Here is a 25,297-nt window from a genome sequence, read left to right on the forward strand (position 1 = left end):
GAGGTGGGTAGGGGGCTTGTGAGGTGGGTAGGGGGGCTTAAAGGGGGCTGTGAGGTGGGTAGGGGGCCTGTGGGGTGGGTAAGGGGGCCTGTGAGGAGGGTAAAGGGGCTTAAAGAGGGCTGTGAGGTGGGTAGGGGGCCTGTGAGGTGGGTAGGGGGGCAGTAAGGGGGCCTGTGAGGTGGGTAGGGGCCTGTGAGGTGGGTAGGGGGGCTGTAAGGGGGCCAGTGAGGTGGGTAGGGGGGCTGTAAGGGGGCCAGTGAGGTGGGTAGGGGCCTGTGAGGTGGGTAGGGGGGCTGTAAGGGGGCCAGTGAGGTGGGTAGGGGGGCTGTAAGGGGGCCAGTGAGGTGGGTAAGGGGCCTGTGAGGTGGGTAGGGGGGCTGTAAGGGGGCCTGTGAGGTGGGTAAGGGGGCTGTGAGGTGGGTAAGGGGGCCTGTGAGGTGGGTAAGGGGGCCTGTGAGGTGGTAGGGGTCCTGTGAGGGGGCCTGTGAGGTGGGTAGGGGGCCTGTGAGGTGGGTAAGGGGCCCTGTGAGGTGGGTAAGGGGGCCTGTGAGGTGGCTAGGGAAAGCTGTTAAAAGGTAAATATAAATACCTTTGCTGCTGGTCCAGTGAGCAGCTTTCCAGCATCATCAATGTGCGTGGGGGCGGGGCTTGCGTGCGGGGGCGGAGCTTCCAGGCAGGAGGTGTGGCTTGTGGAGGCAGGGCATGCCTGCGAAATTGATTTTCCCTGTGCAGGGAGACTGACAGGTCTCTCTGCAGTCTGCCCGGCCCCAGCTTGCTGCGGCCCACCGGGAAATTTCCCGGTATCCCGGTGGGCCAGTCCGGCCCTGGGGGTCTGCCTTGACGTTGGCAGGCGGGCATTTCGGCACACCTCAACCAACTTTGCTTCTCCTACATTCCATTATGTATTAGATAAAACGTGTTCAACTGAGAAGACAGACCACTTATTACAGAAACACAAGCTCTTTTAGAGAGAGTGAGTTTCAGAAAGCTGGAGCACAGACAGTCAGATTAAAGAAAGGCAAGTAGTGGCACATTGTAGGACAGTGGGACAGAGATCAAGAGAGACTAGATATCTGGGTGTCATTGGCATACAGGTGGTAAAATCCAAAGGAATGAGTTTGCTAAGAGAGGCAGTATGAAAAGCGAAGGGGAGGATGAGGGGGAGCAAGGGTCATTGGAAAAGGAGACATTGAATTAGTGTTGGGAGAGATAGGAGGGGGAAATCATGAAAAGGACAGTGTCACAGAGACAGATTCAAAAAGTTCGGAGAAGGATACGATCAGTGTCAATGGCGGAGGATAGGTCAAGAAGAATTATGGAGTAGTGGCCTTATGGGTGTGCCCCTTCATCCTATTCTCCACTTTATTTCAGGAGAACACTTTGAAGCAATACCCTCTGATTCAGATGGAAGTAATGGTAAAGAGAGATAGTCATGGGTGGGTGGAGAAGGAGAACAAGAACAATGAGTATTTCTTGGTCAAGTAGTGATATTAAGCTTCTTTTCATCATCTACCCATTACCTCTAAAACTGAAGTAGGGTTCCACCTATGAAACGCGTTAGCCAGACCTATATGGCAGGATACAGATTGTCTAGAGACACCAACCCAGCAGAGTAATCTCCACTCTCCCTCCATTTTATGCATATATTTTTATATCTCATATTTTACATGTTTCATCCTTTGTGGGCATATCTTATTGCATCTCTATTAACGATTTTGACATTTATTAACTGTATTTTTATGTCATTTATTTTTTAAGAAACTACCTTTTTGATTTACATTCTTAAAGGGACTACCTTATTTTTAAAAGATATTTGAAATATTTTTTCATTCATTCCTTTTTAGATTATAGATAGCTTTAAGCTCCTACAGTTCACATTCATATCTTAAAAGTCCTTTTTCTGTTTTAAGCCATTATCACGAGTCAGCTCCTGGTACCCACACACTATTCTTTAGAGTGTTTTTCAGCTATTGTCTATAGGTTTTGTGAATCCCTATTTTTCCCAGTGTGAGCGACTCAGTGTTAGTTAGACTCCCTCTCCTCTGTGTACACAATAGGTATACCAGAACCCTCCACTTCTCTAAAACAAACATGCCTGCAGAACAGACCAAGCCATGAAGCAACATCTATGCCACTGTGGTTCACAGCATAGGGGGATGGTTGACTCCCTTCCTAGGGCAGAGTTAACCTGCAAAAATGTCGACCATCCCTGCATTATATAACAGTCATGGAATGCCAGAGATGGATAGTCATTTGGCTGACCTCTAGGCTACTAGTCAGGATGGTTATAGTGTGAAGCAAATGTACATGAATTAGAAGGGGGTTTACAGTTTAGATAAGGAAAAAGATAGCTAGAATTGAACATTCTACCTGATGTAAAGCCAACCGATTGAAAGTCAGTGGAACAAGGGATTGCAAGACATGCACAAGTTTAATTTGTTTTTGTACACCAAGACAGAACATGACATTCCTGCCATTTATACAATTCCTATTATACCATGAATGGAATTATGCAAAGTTTGATTTATCTATACAACATTTCATATTTCAGATCATATTCCATACAGAGGAATGCACAGGATTATCCATCTCATGGTTTGTAGTCTTCCTGGGTGACCATCAGGTTATAGTGAGTGACCCCTTTCCACATTCCCTGGATGGTGGTCTCATATCCAAACAAAGTGCGGATCTTGGCATTGAACGGTACATCCATTTCTGCCTTGGTCACTGATGCCACCATACGTATTGAATGTCCACCTGGAACCTCCACATCTGTGCTGGATGAGAAGGTTGTCTGCAGAAGAAGTCAGAAGGTTAGAAGCTGAAGGAGGAATGGGGCAAACTGGAAATCTTCTCAGGGCCCTGTGTTATTTCAATCCTCCTCTGCCTGTACTGCAGTACAATGAAGGTAGGTGAGAGATTACAGAGGCACACCACAGGAATTTGTTGTGTGGTTCTTATTAACCATTTGCCACTACAAGCACAAAAACAGCTTTAGCATAATTAGGCAGTTTTGGTGTACAAATCATGCCCTTGCAAGCTTCCTGCTCAATTCAGGAGATCAATCACCGTTTATGCAGCCCTAGTCACACCTCCCAGCACATGATTTGAACAACCTTCCCAAACATGAAGCTCGGATATTACAGGTTCCTTTATTACATAGTCTGTTTAATCTAGAATTCCTCATCTCCTGCTTGGTTAGTAGCCTCCGAGCCATGGAGCATGATCTATACACCAAAAACTGTATCATTAAGATAAAGTTGTTTTGTTGCCTGTAGTATCCCTTTGAGAAGAAGCATTTACTGTAAAATGCCAACAGAATACAAGTTGGCAAGTTCAGCATAAGTAGGTATCGTGTATTTTATGACAGCTTTTATAGAGGTTGGGTAAGAGTGTACACTGACCAAAGCCAGTTAGCAAGGTTCTTACCCAGCCACCTGCCTTATTAGATATGCAGTTACAGGGCCCACAACTACCAAGTCAGGATGTCTTAACCAGTGGGGCTGTGCCTTTAGAAGAAGCAGATAAAAGTCATACATGGAGTCATGAGAAAGAAACTGAAGCCAGTTGAAGAATAAAACGAATAGCAGAGTGGGTTTTGATATTTCACTGTAAGCAGTATGCCAAGTCTAAGCAACAGAGAATACTTTCTCCCTTCCCACAAGCCATGCTTACCTGTGTTGTGTTGGTTGTGGTGAAATTCCAGGTATGAGTTGTGCTCACATTGATGGAAATCTTGGTCTCCGTTTCCCCTATGAATGGGACTCCAGCTTTAAAGGACATCTCAGCTCCAACAGCAACCGTGAATCCATGTTGCTGGCTGAAGCTGCTGCTCTCAGTTACAGTTTTGGAGAAGCTAAAAATAAACCAGTCATTAATAGTTTGATAGACTGGAATACTTGGATCAAGATTCAGGCTCGTTTACCACCACTACCTCCACTCCCATCCAGTTGGTTAATTTGGCTTTTTTGAGCAAGGATAAAAGGGAGATATATTCATTTGGAATTTCAGTTTGCTCAAAATTCAGAAAATCTTAATGAGAAAAAAACCAAGTGCCTTCTGAAATTCATAGGTCCATTAGACCATATGGAGTGCAGATTACTCTTTCATGACAGTGCCACGTGAGGGGCAAGTTATGGAGCCATCTACTAAATGGCTGAAAGGAAAGTTAAGAAAAGCCATTTGAACACCCTTATTCTTCGATGTCCTCAGCAAACTTACCCATTCTCATTGTAACCATCTAGATCATGGAATAGGACTAGAGATGTGGTCTATACACCACCAAATCACAGACCTGAGCATCCCAAGTATTGTATATACACTGCAGGCATTTACCTTTCTAACCCAAGTACAAGCATTATTGCCAGCAGACAGGAGCAAGCAGCACAATGAGGTTTCCATTACTTACGAGAAGGTGTGCTTTAATGGAGTGCTGCTCTTGTTGTTATAGATCTGGGTCTGCACCACCTCTGTACCTTGGGATAGGATTTTCCCTGAAGCTGGCAGAAATTCAAAGCTCACAATACTCTGGATGGTTTTATCAATGGTGAAGGAAAGGAGGGGGTAGACATTGTAACCCCAGCCCAGTTTCTGTGCCTTTTCAATATAGTTGGTATCAGCAATGGTCGGGGTTGGTCCTTTATAGATGTTGCCATTCTTTGAATCCACACACCACAGGTCTGACTCTAGGGTGAAAGCCATGAAATGGGTCAGGATGCGCCAGCCTCCTTTTCCAATGGTTTTGCTGGAATCAAGCCAGTTATCGTCTGGTTTGGTTGGGGGGCTTCTCATCACAAGCTTGTCATCATTTGTCACTGCATACAGGATGCCTTTAGGGTCAAAGAAGAGGGCATCAAATTCATTCCAGCTGTTGGTTCCTATTTTGGTGGCTTGGCCATAAAGCCAGGACACATTTTCATTGCTTGGTGCTGGACCCTTGTAGAACTCCCCTTTCTTGGTAGCTGCATACAGAAGGCCATTTGGATCAAAGAACATGAATTTAAACCCATCCCAGTCAGTTTTGCCCACTCTCTTGGCAGTTGAGAACCAGTCCAGGTTTGGATCTGAAGGCATAGCTCCCATGAAAAGCTCTGTACCACGCACAGCAAACAGCACCCCTTCTGGGTTAAAGGCAATCTTACTGACATTATTCAGCTTCCCTACACTGCTAGATCTGGCATCAAAGTTATCCAGAAGATTCTTGGGTGGTAATCCAGCTCTGGCAACATAATCCTTCACAGCAAACAGGAGGGTGTCTGGAAGTCAATAGGAAGAGGTTAGTTAGAAGTAATTCACAACAGTTTGAAATGACAGGTGATGCAAGTCATAAGCCAAGATACTGATTGTAGTTTGGAACAGTTAAAAAAACAAGCAGCACAGCAAACATCCCTTCAAGAACACCGAGGCATTTCGTATGGTCTACAGCAGTGCTCCTCAAGGCACTCCTAACAGTCCAAGATTTGGGGATTACGTGTGTCCAAGGCGTTTAGAAAATATAAACTAAACACCCTAGATATACCCAGGTAATCCCTAAATATGGACTGCCTTGAGGAGCACTGATCCATCATTTTCTTTATACCTCCAGGAGATTTCAAATGGACAAAAAGAGAACACTCATTTAGGGATGAGATTCATGGTGTGGCCAAAGATCGAATGGTTCTGAGAGGTTTTAGGCCTTTTACCAACAAGTAGTAGAATTAAAGTGTAGTTTTGAACAGGAATAATGCATCTTATTTACACAGACCAATTTCTAAACACATTTAGTAGTTTAGAGACATTATTGCGGTGGAGTTCTGTTATATACATAGACAATAAGGTGCTCCTAGCAGAGAGGTACTGTGGGGTTTGAGGCCAAAATATGGACTGGATCCCAAGAAATAAGGCTGTCCCAAGTCATTACAATTCTGTTATTCACTAAAATTAACCCCAGATCTCCGCAGTTGTCAGGTTAAAGGATCACTATAGTGTCAGGAAAACAAAGTGGTTTTCCTCACAATTTAGGGCCATGAGGGTGCCTCCACCCTCAGGGTCCCCCTCCTGTGGCACTGAAGCAGTTGAAACCCCCTTCAGCCACTTACCTTCATCCAGCGCCAGGCTTCCTCGGCACTGGTGACCTCTCCTCCTCCCACTGAGGTCAGCTGAGCCGAACGTGCACGCAAGTGCCGCGCGCAAAGTGTCCATAGGAAAGCATTTCTCAAATCTTTCCTATGGACGCTCTACGCGATGGAGGCATAATATGCCTCCAACATCACAGATGCACCTCGAGTGGCTGTCCAGAAGACAGCCAGTAGAGGCTGGCTTAACCCCAAATGTTAATCTAGCAGTTTGTCTGAAACTGCTATGTTTGCATCTGAAGGGTTAAAAACCTGAGGGACCTAGCACCCAGACCACTTCATTGAGCTGAAGTGGTCTGGGTGACTAGGGTCCCTTTAATTGTGCCTCGATGTCCGTGGCAGACAGGCAGCAACCAATCATGCTGTCTCAGCACATGTGATCACCGAGACAGCAAGTCAGAGCAATTATGCGCTGCAGGGACTTTTGGTCTGCCTTCCTGTATGCCAGTAAAGTGGAGGGACCTGGATCTGTGCAGACCTGCCCCTTTCTAATCATTTAACCCCTTTCCTTTAGATATACCCTCGGCGTCAAAACTAATTTAGTTTCTTTATAAGAAAAAACAAAAAACCCACACCCTAAAAATTTTAATTCTCCAAAACATGGATCCATCAAAATGCACACTTAACCTGTGATGTATGTTTGTATTGAAAGGTTAATGGTCAACTTCTAAAGTTGTTTGTATTTTGTGACCTGAGACTGGTAATAAACTGAAGCCATATACATTATGTACTCTGTAAATCAAAACAAATGTACCGTATATACGACGAGTTTTTCAGCACATTTTTTGTGCTGAAAAACCCCCACTCGTCTTATACTCAAGTCAATTGTTTGTATTATGGCAACTTACATTGCCATAATACAGACAAGGACCTGGGGCTGGCAGGAAGCGGTTACTTACCTTTCCTGCAGCTCCCTTCTCTCTCCTCCGGTCCGTGCAACTCCCAGGTCAGCTCCCTCTGCAAGTCGAGAGCCGCGGGGTCAAAGCATTGCTACGGGTTACCGTGGCAACGCTCCGTGCAGCCGAGAGACTTGCAGAGGGAGCTGCACGGACCGGAGGAGAGAGAAGGGAGCTGACAGGAGCTGCAGGAAAGGCAAGTTACAGCTTCCTGCCAGCCCCCTCCTACACAGTGCACACAACTGAACCACCAGGGAGTGAGAGCCCCCCCTCCCTGGCCAGCTAACAAGCAGGGATTGGGGACAAAAAAATAAAATAAAAAATGACCACCCCCCACCTAGGCTCTGCATCACATGCGCACACACTGCATTCATTATATACACACTGTAAATAAATATTCAATTAATATAATTTTATTTAGAAATTTACTAGTAGCTGCTGCATTTCCCACCCTAGTCTTATACTCGAGTCAATAAGTTTTCCCGTTGTTTGGGGGTAAAATTAGGGGCCTCGGCTTATACTCAGTATTCCCCCCCCCCTCACTAAATTATGCACACACACAGTATAAAGTTTGGCTTTTTTTTTTAATAATAAATGAGAATTTATACATGAATGGCACATCAAGTTAAGCAGCAATTTCAGCCAAACCTGAGAAGATGTGACATATCAGCTAAGACTCCGGTTTTGGCTTTAGATTGAAGTTCATTTCGAATGCCAAACAGTTCCAAGATTTTTTAATTCAGAGAATTTATAAACATGTATTCCTGATACTGCAGTGCCTGTTTAGATTCCCAGCCCTCCTTAGATCAGTCGGAAAGGTGATTTTAGACACTTTGATCCCATGCTATTCTCACAGAAGATAGTGCTGCCTATGTGGCAGAGATAGTCAGGTTTGATATCAGCCAGTACAAGGCTTTCCTGTAGGAAGATGGGAGGTTATTGCACAGCAAGACTATTCGCCTGAGCCACCTATTTGCCTACATAGCAAGTGCTGTTGTAAATGTAGTTCTCAGGGCTCCTGCTGCCGTGTCTAATCCACCCCCCCAAGGCATCATTTTGTAGACGTGATTTGAATTAATGCATCTCTATGAGGAACATTCCTGCAGAATGTAGAGGCACTAAGTGTCAGTACTGCACATTGTGCAGAACTGACACAGGAAGCTCCTCTAGTGACCATCTAGAGTTCCACCAGAGGCATTTCTAGGCAATAATGGGAACATTGCCTTTTACCTGAAAGGGCATTGTTTAAATTGAAAAACCTCCAGAGACAATAGGTGGACACCACAACTACATTAATCTGTAGTGATTCTATTAACTATAGTGTCAATTTAATATCATTAATAACAGAGGGTCTATGAGAAACTACAAAAAAACCATTACATACATAGTTCTCTATAATGTGAGAGACTCCCTAGTAATGCTCAGTATATACAACCCTACAAAATGAGCTTAAAAATCCACAATACACAGGGATCACTTACCTGGTGTATCCATTATCAAAGAGAGATCAGAAAACAAGCCCCAAATCTCTAGACTCCCAGCAGAAATCCTTTTTTGTTTTATCTTGGAGTCTCTGGCTTGTATAGCTGAGGAAAAGTCTCCAGAGATCTCTGTATAAGGGCAATACCCTCAGTGATTAGCTTTATAGTCAGGACCCCTCCCCACACACAGCTGTACCTGGTTTAATAAGCAGGAATGAAATTCACTATCACAGGGTCATTCACTAAACTCTAATCTGAATGGCAAAACTGAGACAAAAATAGTCAAAAAGTGATGGGGATTATGTATAAAACTTGAAATCATGTATGGGCGTCCACCTCCACCTCACTTTCAACAAATTTGTGTGAATGTTCCATTTTATTATGAATAAGATCTTTAATACATTGGGGACATATTTTCCATCCTTTGTTGTAGTGGGCCAAAATGTGTTTTTGACACTTTTTATTCCTCTTTCAGATTTTGCTATTTTTTTCTCCCATAAATCACTGTGATTCTGGGTCCACAGGGCTCCATTTTACCAGTCTGCATCGTCCTAAAAATGCAAGCACATTTTTAATAGGGTATATCTAATCATTTCTTCCATTTTCTTTAAAGGAATACTCCAAGATAAAAAAAAAAGGGAGGTAAAAATCACTATATAATAGATATGCGCCAAAGAAAACATGCATGAATTTTTGCTGAATGTTTCACTGGAGATATATCTAAAACAAGCTTGGACAATCTGCAGATCTTCTCATTTACTAAAGTGGGAATTAGAGAAATTGAAACCAATGGTGGAACTAACATAGGGAACACCCTGGTGCAAAAATGGCTTGCCCCCAACCGCAAGGGTGTCCAAAAGGTAGATCCCCATCTGTTGTACAATTATGTATTATTATATATAATAAAATGGAACATTCGCATCAACGAGAATTGTTAAAAATAACCCATCTGTAATGCCTTTCAGATTTAATCTGCAAATATTTGGTGCTTAGTGAATAACCTTGTGAGAATCTACTGTATTCCTGATCATTAAAGCAGGTACAGCTGTGTGTGGGGAGGGGTCCTGACTATAAAGCTAACCACTGATGGTATTGAACTGATACAGAGATATCTGGTGACATTGCCTGATCTGCACAAGCCAGAGACCCCAAAAGGAAATAAGAAGGATCCCTGCAGGGAGTCTAGAGATTTGGGAGCTTGTTTTCTGATCTCTTTATGAAAATGGATACACCAGGTAAATGGTTTTTCTTCATTGTGTCTAAGATACTTCTCCCTATAACATACACTCAAAGTGTTACTCTAGGAGCTTCATATTGTTGCTGTGTCTGAATGTAACTACACTAAACCTGTCTGGACTCTGTAGAGGTAAAACCCATTGCCAATTCTCTAACAACTTTAGTTGTGTCAACTGTTCTTACAAGGGGACCTAAAGCTTCTCAGAACAACCCTGCATTTTCCCTCTTTAATAAATTGTAGTCTTTATTATACACTTGGTGAGAGAGGCCCAATGGAGGGCTGTTGTACTTGTTTAAACTTGGATGTTCTGCTCTGTCTCCTGTAATAGTTTATTATTTCTATAATGGTCTCTCATCCCTGAGATCTTGTTGCTGGATTCAGGGAACTAATTGGATATCAATTATCTACATTCCAAAGCTGGTATGTTTGTTTTGAATGTCTCGTCCTTGGTAAAACCAGGGTTAAATCTGCCTGGTAAAACCAAGACAACTAGCAGAGTTAGAGAATTAAACTAAACCTGCTATTTATTGTGTCTGTTCTGCCATTTGCATTTAATTCCATGAACTATCTATAGTGAAGGTTTATCACCCAGCTAGACTTTCTGTTCCTAGCACACTAAGTTTAATGTTGCTCTCCATGGCGGCTTAGAACATGAGGTGTTCATGTGGGTGTTTTTGTGTTTTTTTTTTTTTTTTTTTTTTTTAATCTTTCTGATGAGAGCACTTTCTGGGCATTGCCACCCATCCTCCATTTTCAGGCCTGACTGTTGGGATGTATGAGCAAGCTTACTGGCTCACTTCGTATTTCCCCTCGCTAGTTTTAAATTGAACTAGAGCTAAAGCACAATTCCCATAGCTCAAATTGTTTTGTAAGCAATAACCACAGATGTCAATGAGGCAATTCAAAGGGATGTTATGGCACTAGAAATAGAGGCAGACTATACAATTAATAAAAGGAATGGAGCATCTTGGTTATGAAGGTTAAAGGGACACTACAATGATGGGAATACACATCTGTATTCCTGCACTATACTTTCCTTGTACCACCTTGCACTGTAAGGGCTATTAAAGCATTGCTTTAATGGGGTTTGCATAAAAGGCAGTGTCTAGGGGGGGCGCCAAGCTGCAGTGATAATGGTACTCGGTGAGGACTAGGAAGCATGATTGGCAGAGATACCCAGGCAGTCTGCCACAATCGTGTGTGTATATAAAACAGTTTGTCTAAGGGTGTATACATAAACTGCAACATTATCTGTGGCGAAACCAGCTCTCGCCACTGTGAACTGGAGAGGCCTGGTTGCTAGCCTCCTGCCCTGCGACTACGGCCCCTGGACATATTGCTCTATAAAAACTATATTTGGGCATGTAATAATTGATATTACTGCTACTGGGCCTTTAAGGGCCATCCGTGAACTTATTGGGACTTTTGTGATACTGTACCTTTAAGACTGTGGAACATAGTACTTTAACCCTGCCTTTAATATCCTGTATGTATTTATGTGTTGAGTTAACCTGGGATATAGATATGCAGTATTCATCTTATTGTTCGGTAGAATCACTCCATTCAGTATATTGAGTGAAACTACCGAACAACCAGACCACCCAGGAATAAGTGTGCCTCCAATTACCGTTTGCAACAATGTTGCAAACAGGTAATTGGCAATGTATTCTGTGTCCTCTGGGTGGCCGCCATTCGGGAGACGAACACGTGGCGGCGGCCATCTTAAACTACCGAACAGCGGTGTTTTGCCGTCGAGTGTCTGGAACTGAAATCGGACACTCGACTAGGCAAGCACCGCTGAGACCTCCAGACTTCCAGGATTTTGTGGGGAAACTACCGAACGACCCGACGTTCAGTAGAAAGAAACGCACGAACTAGGGGATTCATGCGAATTCCCCTTAGTCTCTATAACCCAAGTAATTCGCCTGTTTCTATTCCCTTTTCTGTGACCGACCGCAGGGCCAAAATGCATGGAACTGTTTTCGGATACTTTACCCATGCGGTCGGTCAAATCTTTGGAAACCCATATCTCCCGAACCATTCATCCGAATGACTTGAATTTTGAATATGTTGTCCCCCGGAATAAGGGCTATCCAGCGATGCTGGATTTAAAGGTGTACCCCCTGTTTTTGGGGTACATCCAGAACTTGGCTGGAAAAGTGTACCGGATAATTGGGTTTAATGTTATCTGAGGGGAGGGGATGTGTGGGCTGAACCATGTATGTGATTGGTTATTTTATGCCTCCCCCTGGGTGTGGCCTGTATGTGTACTCGTGTAATAAAAACCAGGCTGGGTGCCCCAGCACCTCAGACCACTGCTTGACCTTCAACACGGAGCCTTGTCGCGTTCTTGGGGGGATTAACTGTATGCTGTTGGAGATTGACTGCTAGGAGTGTAAGCTGATGTCTGCTTTTCCTATTCATCTGCCAGCAGCTATTCGTGAGGTTCCAGCTTGGAGTGCTATGTTATTCCCTGGTATGCAGTTCGGGAGTTTAATGCATTCACCTATATCCAATTCGTGAGTTTTGATGTTCTGCAGTAGCTGTGCCTTTCTGAGAAAAGGGGATTATCGCCTAAACGGATTTTAACCCCTCATATGCTGAAACGGTCCATTACATTATCCAATCATGGAAGTCTCAGAACCAGTATTTAATTTTTCAAAATTTGTAATGCTGTTAGTCTCCTGTTGACTGATGCAAGAGACAGTCTTAGATTTAGGAACCCATTTAAGAATTGTGTGTGTGTTGCAGGACGTTTTTAATCAGGCCTACAGTCTTTCAAGTTATGTATAGCGTGATACTCTAACTACGTAAGAAAAAAGCAGGACATGAGACTGACCACCTGTAACATAAAATATATATATGTATGTATGTCTAGGGGAATACTCACTGAGCATTGCATAAGTAAATTAATGTTTCCCAACAGCTGTAATAACCAATATTCAGCACCGATTTCCCTCTGTTCTGGGTCAGTGCTCAGCATCCTTTGCCACTTGACCGCAAATGAACTATGCTTCAATGATATTACTGATCCTGGATTTCCTCCATGCAGATTTTCTAAATATTCTAATAAAACAAAGTGCAAAAAGGTTTTGAGCTCTTCAAACTTGAAGATGAAACCCATTTTTATAGCTCACATTTCTAATGAATAACTTGCACCCTAGCCTGCTTCACTGGTAATAGTCTAATTCCTAATGTGACCATTCTATCTATCTCTATAAAGAGGTATTCTTTTACACTATGCTTAGCCTGTAGAGCTAAAGATTTAAACTCTAAATACAATCTGTTTGTGAACAATCCCATGTTGTGAATTGCATCTGATGGCTATAACCTCTTGCTTTTGAACTTCCAGACACCCTCCTGTTTGCTGTGAAGGATTATGTTAGCAGAGCTGGATTACCACCCAAGAATCTTCTGGATAACTTTGATGCCAGATCTAGCATTGTAGGGAAGCTGAATAATGTCAGTAAGATTGCCTTTAACCCAGAAGGGGTGCTGTTTGCTGTGCGTGGTACAGAGCTTTTCATGGGAGCTATGCCTTCAGATCCAAACCTGGACTGGTTCTCTACTGCCAAGAGAGTGGGCAAAACTGACTGGGATGGGTTTAAATTCATGTTCTTTGATCCAAATTATTATTATTATTATTATTATTGCCATTTATATAGCGCCAACAGATTCCGTAGCGCTTTACAATATTTTGAGAGGGGGGGGATGTAACAATAAATAAGACAATTACAAGAAAACTGACAGGAATAATAGGTTGAAGAGGACCCTGCTCAAATGAGCTTACAGTCTATAGGAGGTGGGGTATTAGAAACATTAGGATAGGAAATATCAAGTAGGAGATATCAAATATCAAATATCAAATGGCCTTCTGTATGCAGCTACCAAGAAAGGGGAGTTCTACAAGGGTCCAGCACCAAGCAATGAAAATGTGTCCTGGCTTTATGGCCAAGCCACCAAAATAGGAACCAACAGCTGGAATGAATTTGATGCCCTTTTCTTTGACCCTAAAGGCATCCTGTATGCAGTGACAAGTGACGACAAGCTTGTGATGAGAAGCCCCCCAACCAAACCAGACGATAACTGGCTTGATTCCAGCAAAACCATTGGAAAAGGAGGCTGGCGCATCCTGACCCATTTCATGGCTTTCACCCTAGAGTCAGACCTGTGGTGTGTGGATTCAAAGAATGGCAACATCTATAAAGGACCAACCCCGACCATTGCTGATACCAACTATATTGAAAAGGCACAGAAACTGGGCTGGGGTTACAATGTCTACCCCCTCCTTTCCTTCACCATTGATAAAACCATCCAGAGTATTGTGAGCTTTGAATTCCTTCCAGATTCAGGGAAAATTCTATCCCAAGGCACAGAGGTGGTTCAGACCCAGATCTATAACAACAAGAGCAGCACTCCATTAAAGCACACCTTCTCGTAAGTAATGGAAACTCTATTGTGCTGCCTCTGTTAATACTTCTGCTTGTTGGCAATGTTTGTTCTATGGTGCTAGTGAGGTAAATGCCTGCAGTATATGGTGTACTTGGATTGCACAGGTGGTGGATAGGAAGCCACTGTAGCCCATTATCAAAATGGCTGTATAGAGAATGGGGTAACAATGCCAAGGCCATCTATGAATACAAGGAGTCGATAACCTGTCCTATGGCGACTGGTAGCCCTTCATGAAATGAGTCTGTCTGGTGTAGCTGGATCTCTACACATGACGCTCTCCTTGAATTTCAGATTTGGATGGAACCAATCAGGTTTCAGTGGAAAGGTTTCCTTCTAGGATACAAAAGGCAAATTGTTTAGGGGCTTGTTCTCAGGAGTGTAACGTGTATCCTTGGCTTTTGTGGCTGGTATTTGGTGGATTTTTTTTTTTTTCTTCTTAAATGAAAATTGGTCCTCAGACTAGTTGCAATCCCTATAGCATACCCAACAGTCCATACATTTAGTAATATCCCACATGTGGTCAATACTGAATCTTGACAAAACAAAGTAGCTGGAGAACTGGGTCAATAGACCTGTGCAATTCATTTAATCCTATCTTTGAAGAGTCCAAATGTACAAAACTGTCAGATCTATTCACATTTTATTTATTTTTTAATATGGATTTCAAAGTAAGAAGTAAGGACTGTCTTTCTTGACTTTTCAGAATTTCAATGGATTGTTCATTAACTTGGTACTTATGTTGCACTCGCATTATTGAGCCATCTGCTCAACTGGGATTAATGGGTACATGAATTCCAGAAGCCAATGGAATGTAAGTCTTTCTGAATTTTAAGCAAACAAAAAGGTTGAGATATTACAGATCAAAATTATTTGCAGGATTTTTTTTTTTTTATTACCAAGGCACATCCTTGGCAAACATCTATTTTACGAACTAGATTTGGGTGCGACTAGCCCAAGCCCTGCTCCATGAAGTCTAATCTCTCCTAATATATTAATGTGAAGGTTTTCTTTCTAGCTTCTCAAAAACCATAACTGAGAGCAGTACCTTCAGCCAGGAACATGGATTCACAGTAGCAGTTGGAGCTGAGATGTCCTTTAAAGCTGGAGTCCCATTCATAGGGGAAACAGAGACCAAGATTTCCATCAATGTGAGCACAACTCATACCTGGAATTTCACCACAACCAACACTACACAGGTAAGCATGGCTTGTATAATGAGGGTGAGAAAAGCTTCTCTGCATTAGTATTGGTTTGTTGCTTACAGTTAAGTCACAACACCCACATGGCTATGAGGGTAATTCTTCAACTGGTTTCCATTTTCTGCTTGTGACTCTCCATGTATGACTTGTATCTGCTTCTAAAGCAACAGTCCCACTGGTTATAGGTATCCTGGCTTGGTAGATGTTGGGCCTGTTACTGTCACTCCAATAACAAGGTGGAGGCTAGCTATTCACAAATAGCTTAATGGTACTGGCCCAGATCAGTGTACCCTCTTGCCCAACCTCCTCTCTAAAAATAACACTACCTCTTTACAAATTACTGGTTAATTTGTAGTCTGCTGCATTATCTATATCTCATTAAAACCATGAACTTGATGAGGCAGTTTTGGTGTATAGATCATGCCCCTGCAGTCCAGTTTTTTGGTTTCTAGCCCTAGCTCCTCCGGCTGTGTCATTCTGAATGGAGAAATGGTTTAACTTTCAATCAGGCTTGCTATCTAAAATCTGATCGCCTGTTTTCTTCACTGAACTGTACTCCCACATGAGGCTATTGTAGTGTCTAGGAAGATATTAACAGAGCAGAAGATGATTAATTTTAGATTAAACAGACTGTGCAATAAAGGAACCTGTAATATCTAAGCTTCTTTTTCATGAAGTGTTTTGGAAGTCTGTGCAGACCACATGCAGGGAGGTGTCTAAGGCTGCCTAAACAAAGTGATTGAACTCCTAAATGGCATAATTGAGCAGTAGGACTGTAGGGGCATGATCGATGCACCTAAACTGCTTCATGAAGCTACAGTTTTGGTGTCTATTGTCCTCTTATTCTAGCCAGGGGCAAGAAGGCTTCAATAAGAACCACACAACAAAATCCTGTGTGCCTTTCTAATCTCTCACTTAACCTTATTGTACTGCAGAGCAGTCCCACTGAGAAGGGTTAAAATCCTGCAGGTTTCCAGTTTGCCCCATTACTTCAGTTTCTAACCTTCTGTCTTCTGCAGACTACCTTCTCATCCAGCTCTGATGTGGAGGTACCAGGTGGACATTCAATACGTATGGTGGCATCTGTGACCAAGGGAGAAATGGATGTGCCGTTCCGTGCCAAGATCCGCACCTTGTTTGGCTATGAGACCACCATCCAGGGAATGTGGAAAGGGGTCACTCACTATAACCTGATGGTCACCCAGGAAGACTACAAACCATGAGGTGGATGGCTCCTGTACAATCCTCTGAGTGAAATGTGTCCTGTGGATAAATGTTGTACAGAATGTCTCTCGGTGTAATTGGAATTGTATAAGCCAGTGTCTCCCAACCCAGTCCTCAAGGCACACCTACCAGTCCAGGATTTAAGGATTACCCAGTTTTGTCTAAGGTGTTTTTTTTTCTTTTTTTTTTTCTAAAAACACCTTAGACAAAACTGGGTAATCCTTAAATCCTGGACTGGGTTGGGAAACACTGCTATAAGCTACATGCATTTCATATTCTGTCTTGGTGTAAAAATAAACAATATTGTAAAATGCTTTTTTCTGCTACATATGTCTGTCTGATCCTGTGGGCTTCCTTAACTCTATAGCATTCCTGATTTCCACAAGGCACTCAATGAGTGCACAGCCCCCCAGGCTTATACCAAGTGTGCAATTAAAGCACGTTATTTTACTCCCGATCATGAGATTTCTCACTGCTTTACTTCCAGTGTGTAGTCCTATAAATGATAACCAAAGGTACCACAAATACAGTGACTTTGTCTAATTGGGTTTATTAGCAGTAAACACAGTGCATGTACTTAGCAATAGTTCTATATGCATATCATATTGGTTGGGTTTTGAATCTCCTAGCCTTTACAAATGTAACTAAACCCCCCTCCCCCCAATTGCTAGAGGGCTCCATAGTCCATTGGACACATTCTTCAGCTTCCAAACTAACCATTTGTAGCAAAAAATTGCTTTCAAATGGGATTTAAATCCCAGGGCCAAAGCTAGTCCCAGAATCTCACTTATCTGCATTAATTTTAAAGTTGGAGAATGAACAACAAGCTCAATCTCCTTAGTGAGGTAACTGGATCTGTGATGGTGAAGAGGACATCTGCAAAGGCCAAATCCTCTCCTCACCCCCTGAATAAAGGAACCCTTTGATCTGTGAACTCTTCCAAATGGCACTCAAAGGGTTCTATAGCAAATATAAAGAGCACTGGGGATAGGGGCATACCTGCCTGGTTCCACTGCCTATTGCAAAGGATGTTGACTGCCCATTTAACCTAATGCAGCCCAAGAAGCCTTAATAGAGAGCTTAAACCCAGCTGTGGAACCTTGTCCCATGCCACAAAGCCTCCAAAATGAGAGGACATTTTAAACCAACATTTGAGAGCTCTCACGTTGTGTATCATCGATGACTTTAGTTTGCCTTCCCAACACAAACCCCAAATGATCAGAGTGGACCCTTGGGGAAGGAGGGCAGCAGCTAGTTAAAGGTGTTTTGTCCAGTAGATCCCTAAAGACTTTGTAATATCAGGCCATTAGCCCATCTGGACCTGGGCTTTTCCCACACGGCAACAATCTAATTACCCCCTCCTCTGTAGTGAAGGGCTCATCTAGGGCTTTATTAAGCTGAACTCTTGCTAGTTCTGTATTTAGAAAGGTAGCATCTGATATCAGATTTTGAACCTCCTGGGTGAGGGAGCTTATAAAGGTTGTGATAGAAGGAGCTGAATTCTGTCGCTATGGTGGTGTAAAAGTGAGCACCTCTTGTTTTCGCTATGTAGGCTTTTTGGAGTTTGGGTTTAAGTACTTTGGTCAGCAATTTGCTACTTTTGTTTCCCTGGGAGTAAACAGTGCTCCTAGTGAGCTGGGCTGGCCTGTGGGCATTGATAGATTAATGATCTCAGTTCTAACTTCAAGGCTGCAAAGCATTTAATCCTGGAGATGGGCTGTCTCTGTATTGCCTATGGCCTTGGTAAGCTCCCATATCTTGGATTTCTGTTACCTTTTTAATACATGCTTCACATTTAATTAGTAACCACATAATCTCACCTTTTTTGTGTGCTTCCCATACTCAGGATACACTTGGATCCTGTGCCTTAGTTTCCGCAAAGTAATGCGGACCTCCCCAAGTCGGTCTTTGTTACCCTGTTTGGCTTGTACCAGTTTAGGGTCATGCCATTTGGGATGAAGGCCCCAGCCACCTTCCAGCGCATGGTGGCTAGACTTCTCGATGCCTTCCAGGATTTCACCTGTACTTACCTGGATGACATTGCGATCTACAGTGAGTTCTGGGAGGAACACTTGATTCATGTAGGGATAGTGCTGGACAAGATTCGGGACGCAGACCTGGTTCTGAAACCAGACAAGTGCCTTCTTGGCATGGCAGAGGTCTATTGCTTGGGACACTGGGTGGGGTGTGGAAAGCAGCGTCCAGAACCTGCTAAGATTGAGGTGGTCGCTAACTGGCCCACACCATGCACAAAGACCCATTTTAGGGATAGCTGGGTACTATAGGCACTTTGTACCCGACTATAGCCCCTGACTGACCTGACAGAAAAGCTTACCTAGGCAGGTCCTGTGGTCTCAAGCATGTGAAGCCGCTTTCAGTTGCTAAATAAGCACTAATTAATGCCTCTGTCTTGGCTGCCCTTGTCCCTAACAAATGTTTTATTGTCCACACAGACGTGTCCATGTTTGGACTGGGGGCAATTTTAGGTTGTCAGGGAAGATGGAGAGCACCCTGTGGCGTATCTCGGCAGGAAACTGTTACCCCGGGAGGTGAGCTATGCGGCAGTCGAGAAGGAATGCTTGGTGTTAGGTTGGGCCATGAAGAAATTGACTCCTTATTTGGACAGACAGGAATTTACTTTAATTACGGATCACAACCCGTTGGTATGGCTTAACCGGGTCACTGGAGACAATGGCCAACTGCTATGCTGGAGTTTGGCCCTAAAACGTTATCATCCACTACCGACCCGGTAAGCAAAATGGCAACGCCGATGGGTTGTCCTGACAAACCGATCACCAACTAAGCCAAATCCAGACATCCTGAAGTTGACCTGAAAAAGGTCAAACTGGGTCTACCAAAGTGTCCCACAAGGGGGAAGCAATGTGACAGACCACCCTGTCCCTAGATTATTAAAGCTCTCTTCCATGCTCATGGTTGTTATTGTTACTGGCACTTATAAAGCGCCAACAAATTCCGCAGCACTGTACAATTCCGAAAAAGACAAACACAATAAGAACAGACCGATACAGGTAGAGGGCCCTGCCCATGAGCTTACAATCTAAAGGTTGAAATGGGGCTATGAGACAAGAGGTTTCAGAGGAATTTGTATGTGATGGCAGAGAAAGTTAATGGTATAACTGCAGCAGCTGATAGCATGTGAAGGTAATAGAAAGGTGATTGGTGTGGTTCCAAACAGCTGGAGGTGCATGTTATATAGTTAGAAGGAACCAGGGTGGGTGGGTAGAGCGGAGTAAAATGAAATGGCCTTCATGTTGCAGGGATGGATTGGGTCTATGAAGACATAAAACAGTTACTTTACTTTAACCCCTTAAGGACACATGACATGTGTGACATGTCATGATTCCCTTTTATTCCACAAGTTTGGTCCTTAAGGGGTTAAAGGAATTTACAACTGGAAGTGGCAAGCTGGGGGAGGAGGAATGGAGTAAGCCAGGCATTTGTTATAAACAATTAAATAATTGCTAATAACTACATGTAACAGCAAGTAGAAAAAATTACAGTAGTAAACTATATGTAACAATGGTAGCATCATTATAGTAAAGTAATAATATAGTTACAAAATGAAAAGTCCAGCTGAATATATTCTGCATCTGTTTGTACATTTTAAAGCTGCAGTATTCAAAATGAAATGGCCTTTATGTTGCAGTGGTTGGTTGGTTTACTGTGTTCGCCTTCAATTGTATTATTTTGTTTGACTATCGTACTAACAGACCAACCGTATGCTGCTTGTTAACCTCAGGCACCCGTGTCAACACCTGATTAGACAGGGATGGACCAAAAGTCCTAAAGGGAGAGGGGGGCCCTACCTTTAATAGGCCTAAGGAAAACATTTAAAAATAACAGGCAAGGGAGAGACAAGGAGGTAGATGTATAATGAGTATACTTAAATACCAATACACCTACATAGATAACTCACACTGTCGCTGGGGAGGAAGGACGACACCTTTGGCTCTCTGTAACTCACACTGCCGCTGGGGAGGAAGGACGGCACCTTTGGCTCCCTGTAACTCACACTGCCGCTGGGAAGGAAGGACGACACCTTTTGGCTCCCTGTAACTCACTCTGCTGCTGGGGCGGAAGGACGGCACCTTTGGCTCCCTGTAACTCCTTTTTGGCCAAATCTGCTTTGAACTGTGTGAAGAAAATAAACTTTTATTTAAAATTTTCTTCTTTATTCGGTTTGTTTCCTCTATTTACTGCATGGACCTGAAAAAGGTCCAGAAACGTCAGAAACAATGATATGACTGGGGAGCATGAGATAGGAACATGGAAGTAGGGCAAAAGGTATTAGCCCTCAGACCTTCCAAAAAGGACAAGCTCCAGGCAGCTTGGCAGGGGCTTTTTAAAGTGGTGGAACAAATTAGCGACACCCCCTATATTGTAGCCAAATGTTCAGATGAAAGGATCAGACGAGCTTTTCATGTGAACATGTTGAAACTGTACTTCGAGCGCTCCGAGGACGTGGCCGCTATATGTGCCCCGTCCACGGATGATAGTGAAGGACTCCCCTTACCTGACCTGCTGGCTGCTAATCAAGGTACCTTAGAACAGGTCGGGTTGGGGTAGAAACTAGATCCCACTCAGCAGGCAGATGCTAAACAACTGCTGCAGGAATACAGTGGGCTGTTCTCAGTTCTACCCGGGTTCACCTCCGCCGCAGTGCACCGGGTTGAGACGCAGGGGGATACCCCCTTGAGGCAACAGCCGTACCGTATCCCGGCAGCAGTACGAACTCGCATGTGGAAGGAAATCCAGGAAATGCTAGAATTAGGGGTTATTGAGGCTTCCCAAAGGCTCTGGGCGTCTCTGGTGGTTTTAGTACCGAAGCTAGACGGTACAACTTGCTTCTGTATTGATTACCGGAAACTGAACGACCGGACTATCACTGAAGCATGTGGAAAAAGGGTATAATAGGTGCTCACTCCAATATATAGTAAAAAATGGGCTGCGGGTACCTAATACAAGGATTCCCAACCTTGTTACAAAAGGATACACAAAGAGAAGGAAAGGAACCGCGCTCCAAATAGTGATTAATATGTAAAATATGTAAAATATACGTACATAGAAACACTAGACAATTCTTGTTTTTCCTCAGAAATAAAAACAGAGAAAATACATCATAGTGTAATATATTGAGACAGAAAAATGGATAGGGTGAATTGAGGTAATATTGCACTCACATTTGGTAGAGCTTTCCAGGAGCTCTACCGTAATGTAGCTTGGACGGAATTATCCCCGTCTAAGGATCTGTATCACAGCCGGTGCTTCCAAATTTTCAATAGTGGTAGTATTTCTAAAAAAAATGGAAAGAAAACTCCAATGGTGTAATATGTACTGTTAAAATGTATAAAAGTACAAATGAAAGGTATAGTACTCACATTTCCTAGAGATGAGAGTCTTGGAACGCATCAGCGGCCATATTGGGACCGTGTGCGTTCCATTTCGGGAGGAGCCATTCGGCAGTATCACAGCATAAAATTATACAAGCTGAAAAATTAATCTTTGCATAATTCGTATTGAGATTGTTAGTCCTGTAAAGTCAATGGAAAATAAAGAAGTGTATATCTACAGTCTCTGCTTGTCTTTCTTTCTTCCTTCTTTTGATTTCATGTGGAGTAGTCCAAATAATCCTTCTTAAAGTGATGGGGCTCAAATAGCAGCGTAATTTCGGCCATATTGATAGATGGCATATTTAGAACAAACATAAGCAGATATACAGATGTTATATGATAAGCATTAATTTGTATACAGTAGTATAGTGTTGATATATATAAAACCTTGATATATAAAAACCACAAAGGGTGTATGAATAAATAATAAAGCATACAGTTGTATATTGTGACATATCTTGCAAATAAGTGCCATGAATAAAATGCTAAAAGATGAATATATAAATACAAGTATGCTTATATTAAGATTTTTCTTAAAAATACATAAGTGATAATATGATGTGGTTATATAATATGACTGTATTATAAAATAAGAGATGGAATGAGAATAATATATGTAGGTTAAAAATAAGATCAAAATAAAATAAAAAATTGAATGGTAAAAAAGTTTTTATAATTGTTTTTGTTTATTTAGTTTTCATAAAAAATTGAACAGATCAAATTCTATGTTTAAACCATTTGGGTATAACGTGTCTAAATGATAAACCCATTCCATCTCTGTCTGTCCTATTTTTTTAATGTGGTCACCTCCTCTCCAGTGATTTTTTACGGTGGTGATCCCCATAAAAGTGAGATCTTTAGGATTGTTATTGTGGGTGCAGAAATGAGAAGAAACAGAATGGTTCTTATATCCCTTTTCTATGTTTCTACAATGTTCTGTTACTCTTATTTTTAGGGGCCTGATGGTTCGTCCAATGTATTGGAGGCCACACGGGCACTCCAATAAATATATTACATTTTTACTGTTGCATGTGATAATCTCTTTAATATTATAAGTTTTACCAGTGTTATTTGATTTAAAAGTAGTTGTTAATCTGGATGTTTGTTTAGTCTTTTTACATGCTGCGCATGTGTTGTATTTGTAAAAACCTTTTGTGCTATTTAAAAAATTATCGTTTGCTTTGCTTTCTATCTTTGTGTAGTTTTTTGTGAGATGCATCTTTAAGTTGGGTGCTCCCCTAACAATTATAAAATATTTGTTACCATTCAATTTTTTATTTTATCTTATCTTATTTTTAACTTACATATATTATTCTCACTCCATCTCTTATTTTATAATACAGTCCTATTATATAACCACATCATATTATCACTTACCGTATATACTCGAGTATAAGCCGACCCGAATATAAGCCGAGGCCCCTAATTTTACCCCAAAAAACTGGGAAAACTTATTGACTCGAGTATAAGACTAGGGTGGGAAATGCAGCAGCTACTGGTAAATTTCTAAATAAAATTAGATCCTAAAAAAATTATATTAACTGAATATTTATTTACAGTGTGTGTATATAATGAATGCAGTGTGTGCGTATGAGTGCAGTGCGTGTATGAATGCAGTGCGTGTATGAATGCAGTGCGTGTATGAATGCAGTGCGTGTATGAATGCAGTGTGTGTATGAGTGCAGTGTGTGTGTGTATATATTAATTGAATATTTATTTCCAGTGTGTGTGTATGAGTGCAGTGCGTGTATGAGTGCAGTGTGTGTGAGTGCAGTGTGTGTGAGTGCAGTGTGTGTATATGAATGAAGTGTGTGTTTGTGTATGTGTTGGTGGGGGTGGGCATTTTGATATATTATTAATAATTTTATTAATTATTTTATTTTTTAATATTATTATATTTTTTTTATTATTATTATTTATTTAATGGAATTATTAATTTATTTATTTGTATTATTATTTTTTTTCGTCCCCCCTCCCTGCTTGATACATAGCAGGGAGGGGGGCTCCTTCCCTGGTGGTCCAGTGTCATTGGCAGTTCAGTGGGGGGAGAGGGGGGCTGGCAGAGCTGTACTTACCTGTCCTGCAGCTCCTGTCAGCTCTCTCCTCCTCCGCGCGGTCTGTGCAGCTCCCTCTGTCAGCTCCCAGTGTAAGTTCTCGCGAGACTTACACTGGGAGCTGACCGAGGTGCTGAACGGACGGCGCGGAGGTGGAGAGAGCTGACAGGAGCTGCAGGACAGGTAAGTACAGCTCTGCCAGCCCCCCTCTCCCCCGGTCTGTATTATGGCAATGTAAATTGCCATAATACAGACTCTGACTCGAGTATAAGCCGAGTTGGGGTTTTTCAGCACAAAAAATGTGCTGAAAAACTCGGCTTATACTCGAGTATATACGGTATGTATTTTTATGAAAAATCTTAATATAAGCATACTTGTATTTATATATTCATCTTTTAGCATTTTTTTCATGGCACTTATTTGCAAGATATGTCACAATATACAACTGTATGCTTTATTATTTATTCATACACCCTTTGTGGTTTTTATATATCAAGGTTTTATATATATCAACACTATACTACTGTATACAAATTAATGCTTATCATATAACATCTGTATATCTGCTTATGTTTGTTCTAAATATGCCATCTATCAATATGGCCGAAATTACGCTGCTATTTGAGCCCCATCACTTTAAGAAGGATTATTTGGACTACTCCACATGAAATCAAAAGAAGGAAGAAAGAAAGACAAGCAGAGACTGTAGATATACACTTCTTTATTTTCCATTGACTTTACAGGACTAACAATCTCAATACGAATTACGCAAAGATTAATTTTTCAGCTTGTATAATTTTATGCTGTGATACTGCCGAATGGCTCCTCCCGAAATGGAACGCACACGGTCCCAATATGGCCGCTGATGCATTCCAAGACTCTCATCTCTAGGAAATGTGAGTACTATACCTTTCATTTGTACTTTTATACATTTTAACAGTACATATTACACCATTGGAGTTTTCTTTCCATTTTTTTTTATAAATACTACCACTATTGAAAATTTGGAAGCACCGGCTGTGATACAGATCCTTAGACGGGGATAATTCCGTCCAAGCTACATTACGGTAGAGCTCCTGGAAAGCTCTACCAAATGTGAGTGCAATATTACCTCAATTCACCCTATCCATTTTTCTGTCTCAATATATTACACTATGATGTATTGTCTCTGTTTTTATGTCTGAGGAAAAACAAGAATTGTCTAGTGTTTCTATGTACGTATATTTTACA

General features: G+C 42.2%; 2 protein-coding genes across 2 annotated transcripts; one reads left to right on the forward strand and one right to left on the reverse strand.

Annotated features, from left to right (window-relative positions):
- Positions 1–2,562: 2,562 nt before the first annotated feature.
- Positions 2,563–8,609, reverse strand: LOC134615293 (tachylectin-2-like). Its single transcript, XM_063459790.1, has 4 exons — positions 8,491–8,609; positions 4,409–5,255; positions 3,676–3,856; positions 2,563–2,794 (listed from the first exon to the last, which is right to left on the reverse strand). The coding sequence occupies exons 1-4, from the start codon at positions 8,501–8,503 to the stop codon at positions 2,591–2,593; spliced, it is 1,245 nt and encodes a 414-aa protein (XP_063315860.1). The 5' UTR covers positions 8,504–8,609; the 3' UTR covers positions 2,563–2,590.
- A 921-nt stretch (positions 8,610–9,530) lies between these two features.
- LOC134615213 (uncharacterized) lies at positions 9,531–16,723 on the forward strand. Its single transcript, XM_063459708.1, has 5 exons — positions 9,531–9,725; positions 13,080–13,355; positions 13,570–14,164; positions 15,195–15,375; positions 16,398–16,723. Exons 1-5 carry the CDS (start codon positions 9,707–9,709, stop codon positions 16,599–16,601), a joined length of 1,275 nt encoding a protein of 424 aa, XP_063315778.1. The 5' UTR covers positions 9,531–9,706; the 3' UTR covers positions 16,602–16,723.
- The last annotated feature ends 8,574 nt before the right edge of the window (positions 16,724–25,297 follow it).

Source organism: Pelobates fuscus, chromosome 6, assembly GCF_036172605.1.
Source record: "Pelobates fuscus isolate aPelFus1 chromosome 6, aPelFus1.pri, whole genome shotgun sequence".
NCBI classification, from domain to species: domain Eukaryota; kingdom Metazoa; phylum Chordata; class Amphibia; order Anura; family Pelobatidae; genus Pelobates; species Pelobates fuscus.

Bases quoted from the DNA above. Each gene is read 5' to 3' on its own strand.
- LOC134615213 (XM_063459708.1), top strand. The intron at 13,356-13,569 runs ATTATTATTATT...AATATCAAGTAG, and splicing joins ATTCATGTTCTTTGATCCAA to GAGATATCAAATATCAAATA. The intron at 14,165-15,194 runs GTAAGTAATGGA...TTTTCTTTCTAG, and splicing joins CCATTAAAGCACACCTTCTC to CTTCTCAAAAACCATAACTG.
- LOC134615293 (XM_063459790.1), bottom strand. The intron at 3,857-4,408 runs GTAAGTAATGGA...GTTTATTTTTAG, and splicing joins CCATTAAAGCACACCTTCTC to CTTCTCCAAAACTGTAACTG. The intron at 2,795-3,675 runs GTAAGCATGGCT...CTTCTTCTGCAG, and splicing joins CCACAACCAACACAACACAG to ACAACCTTCTCATCCAGCAC.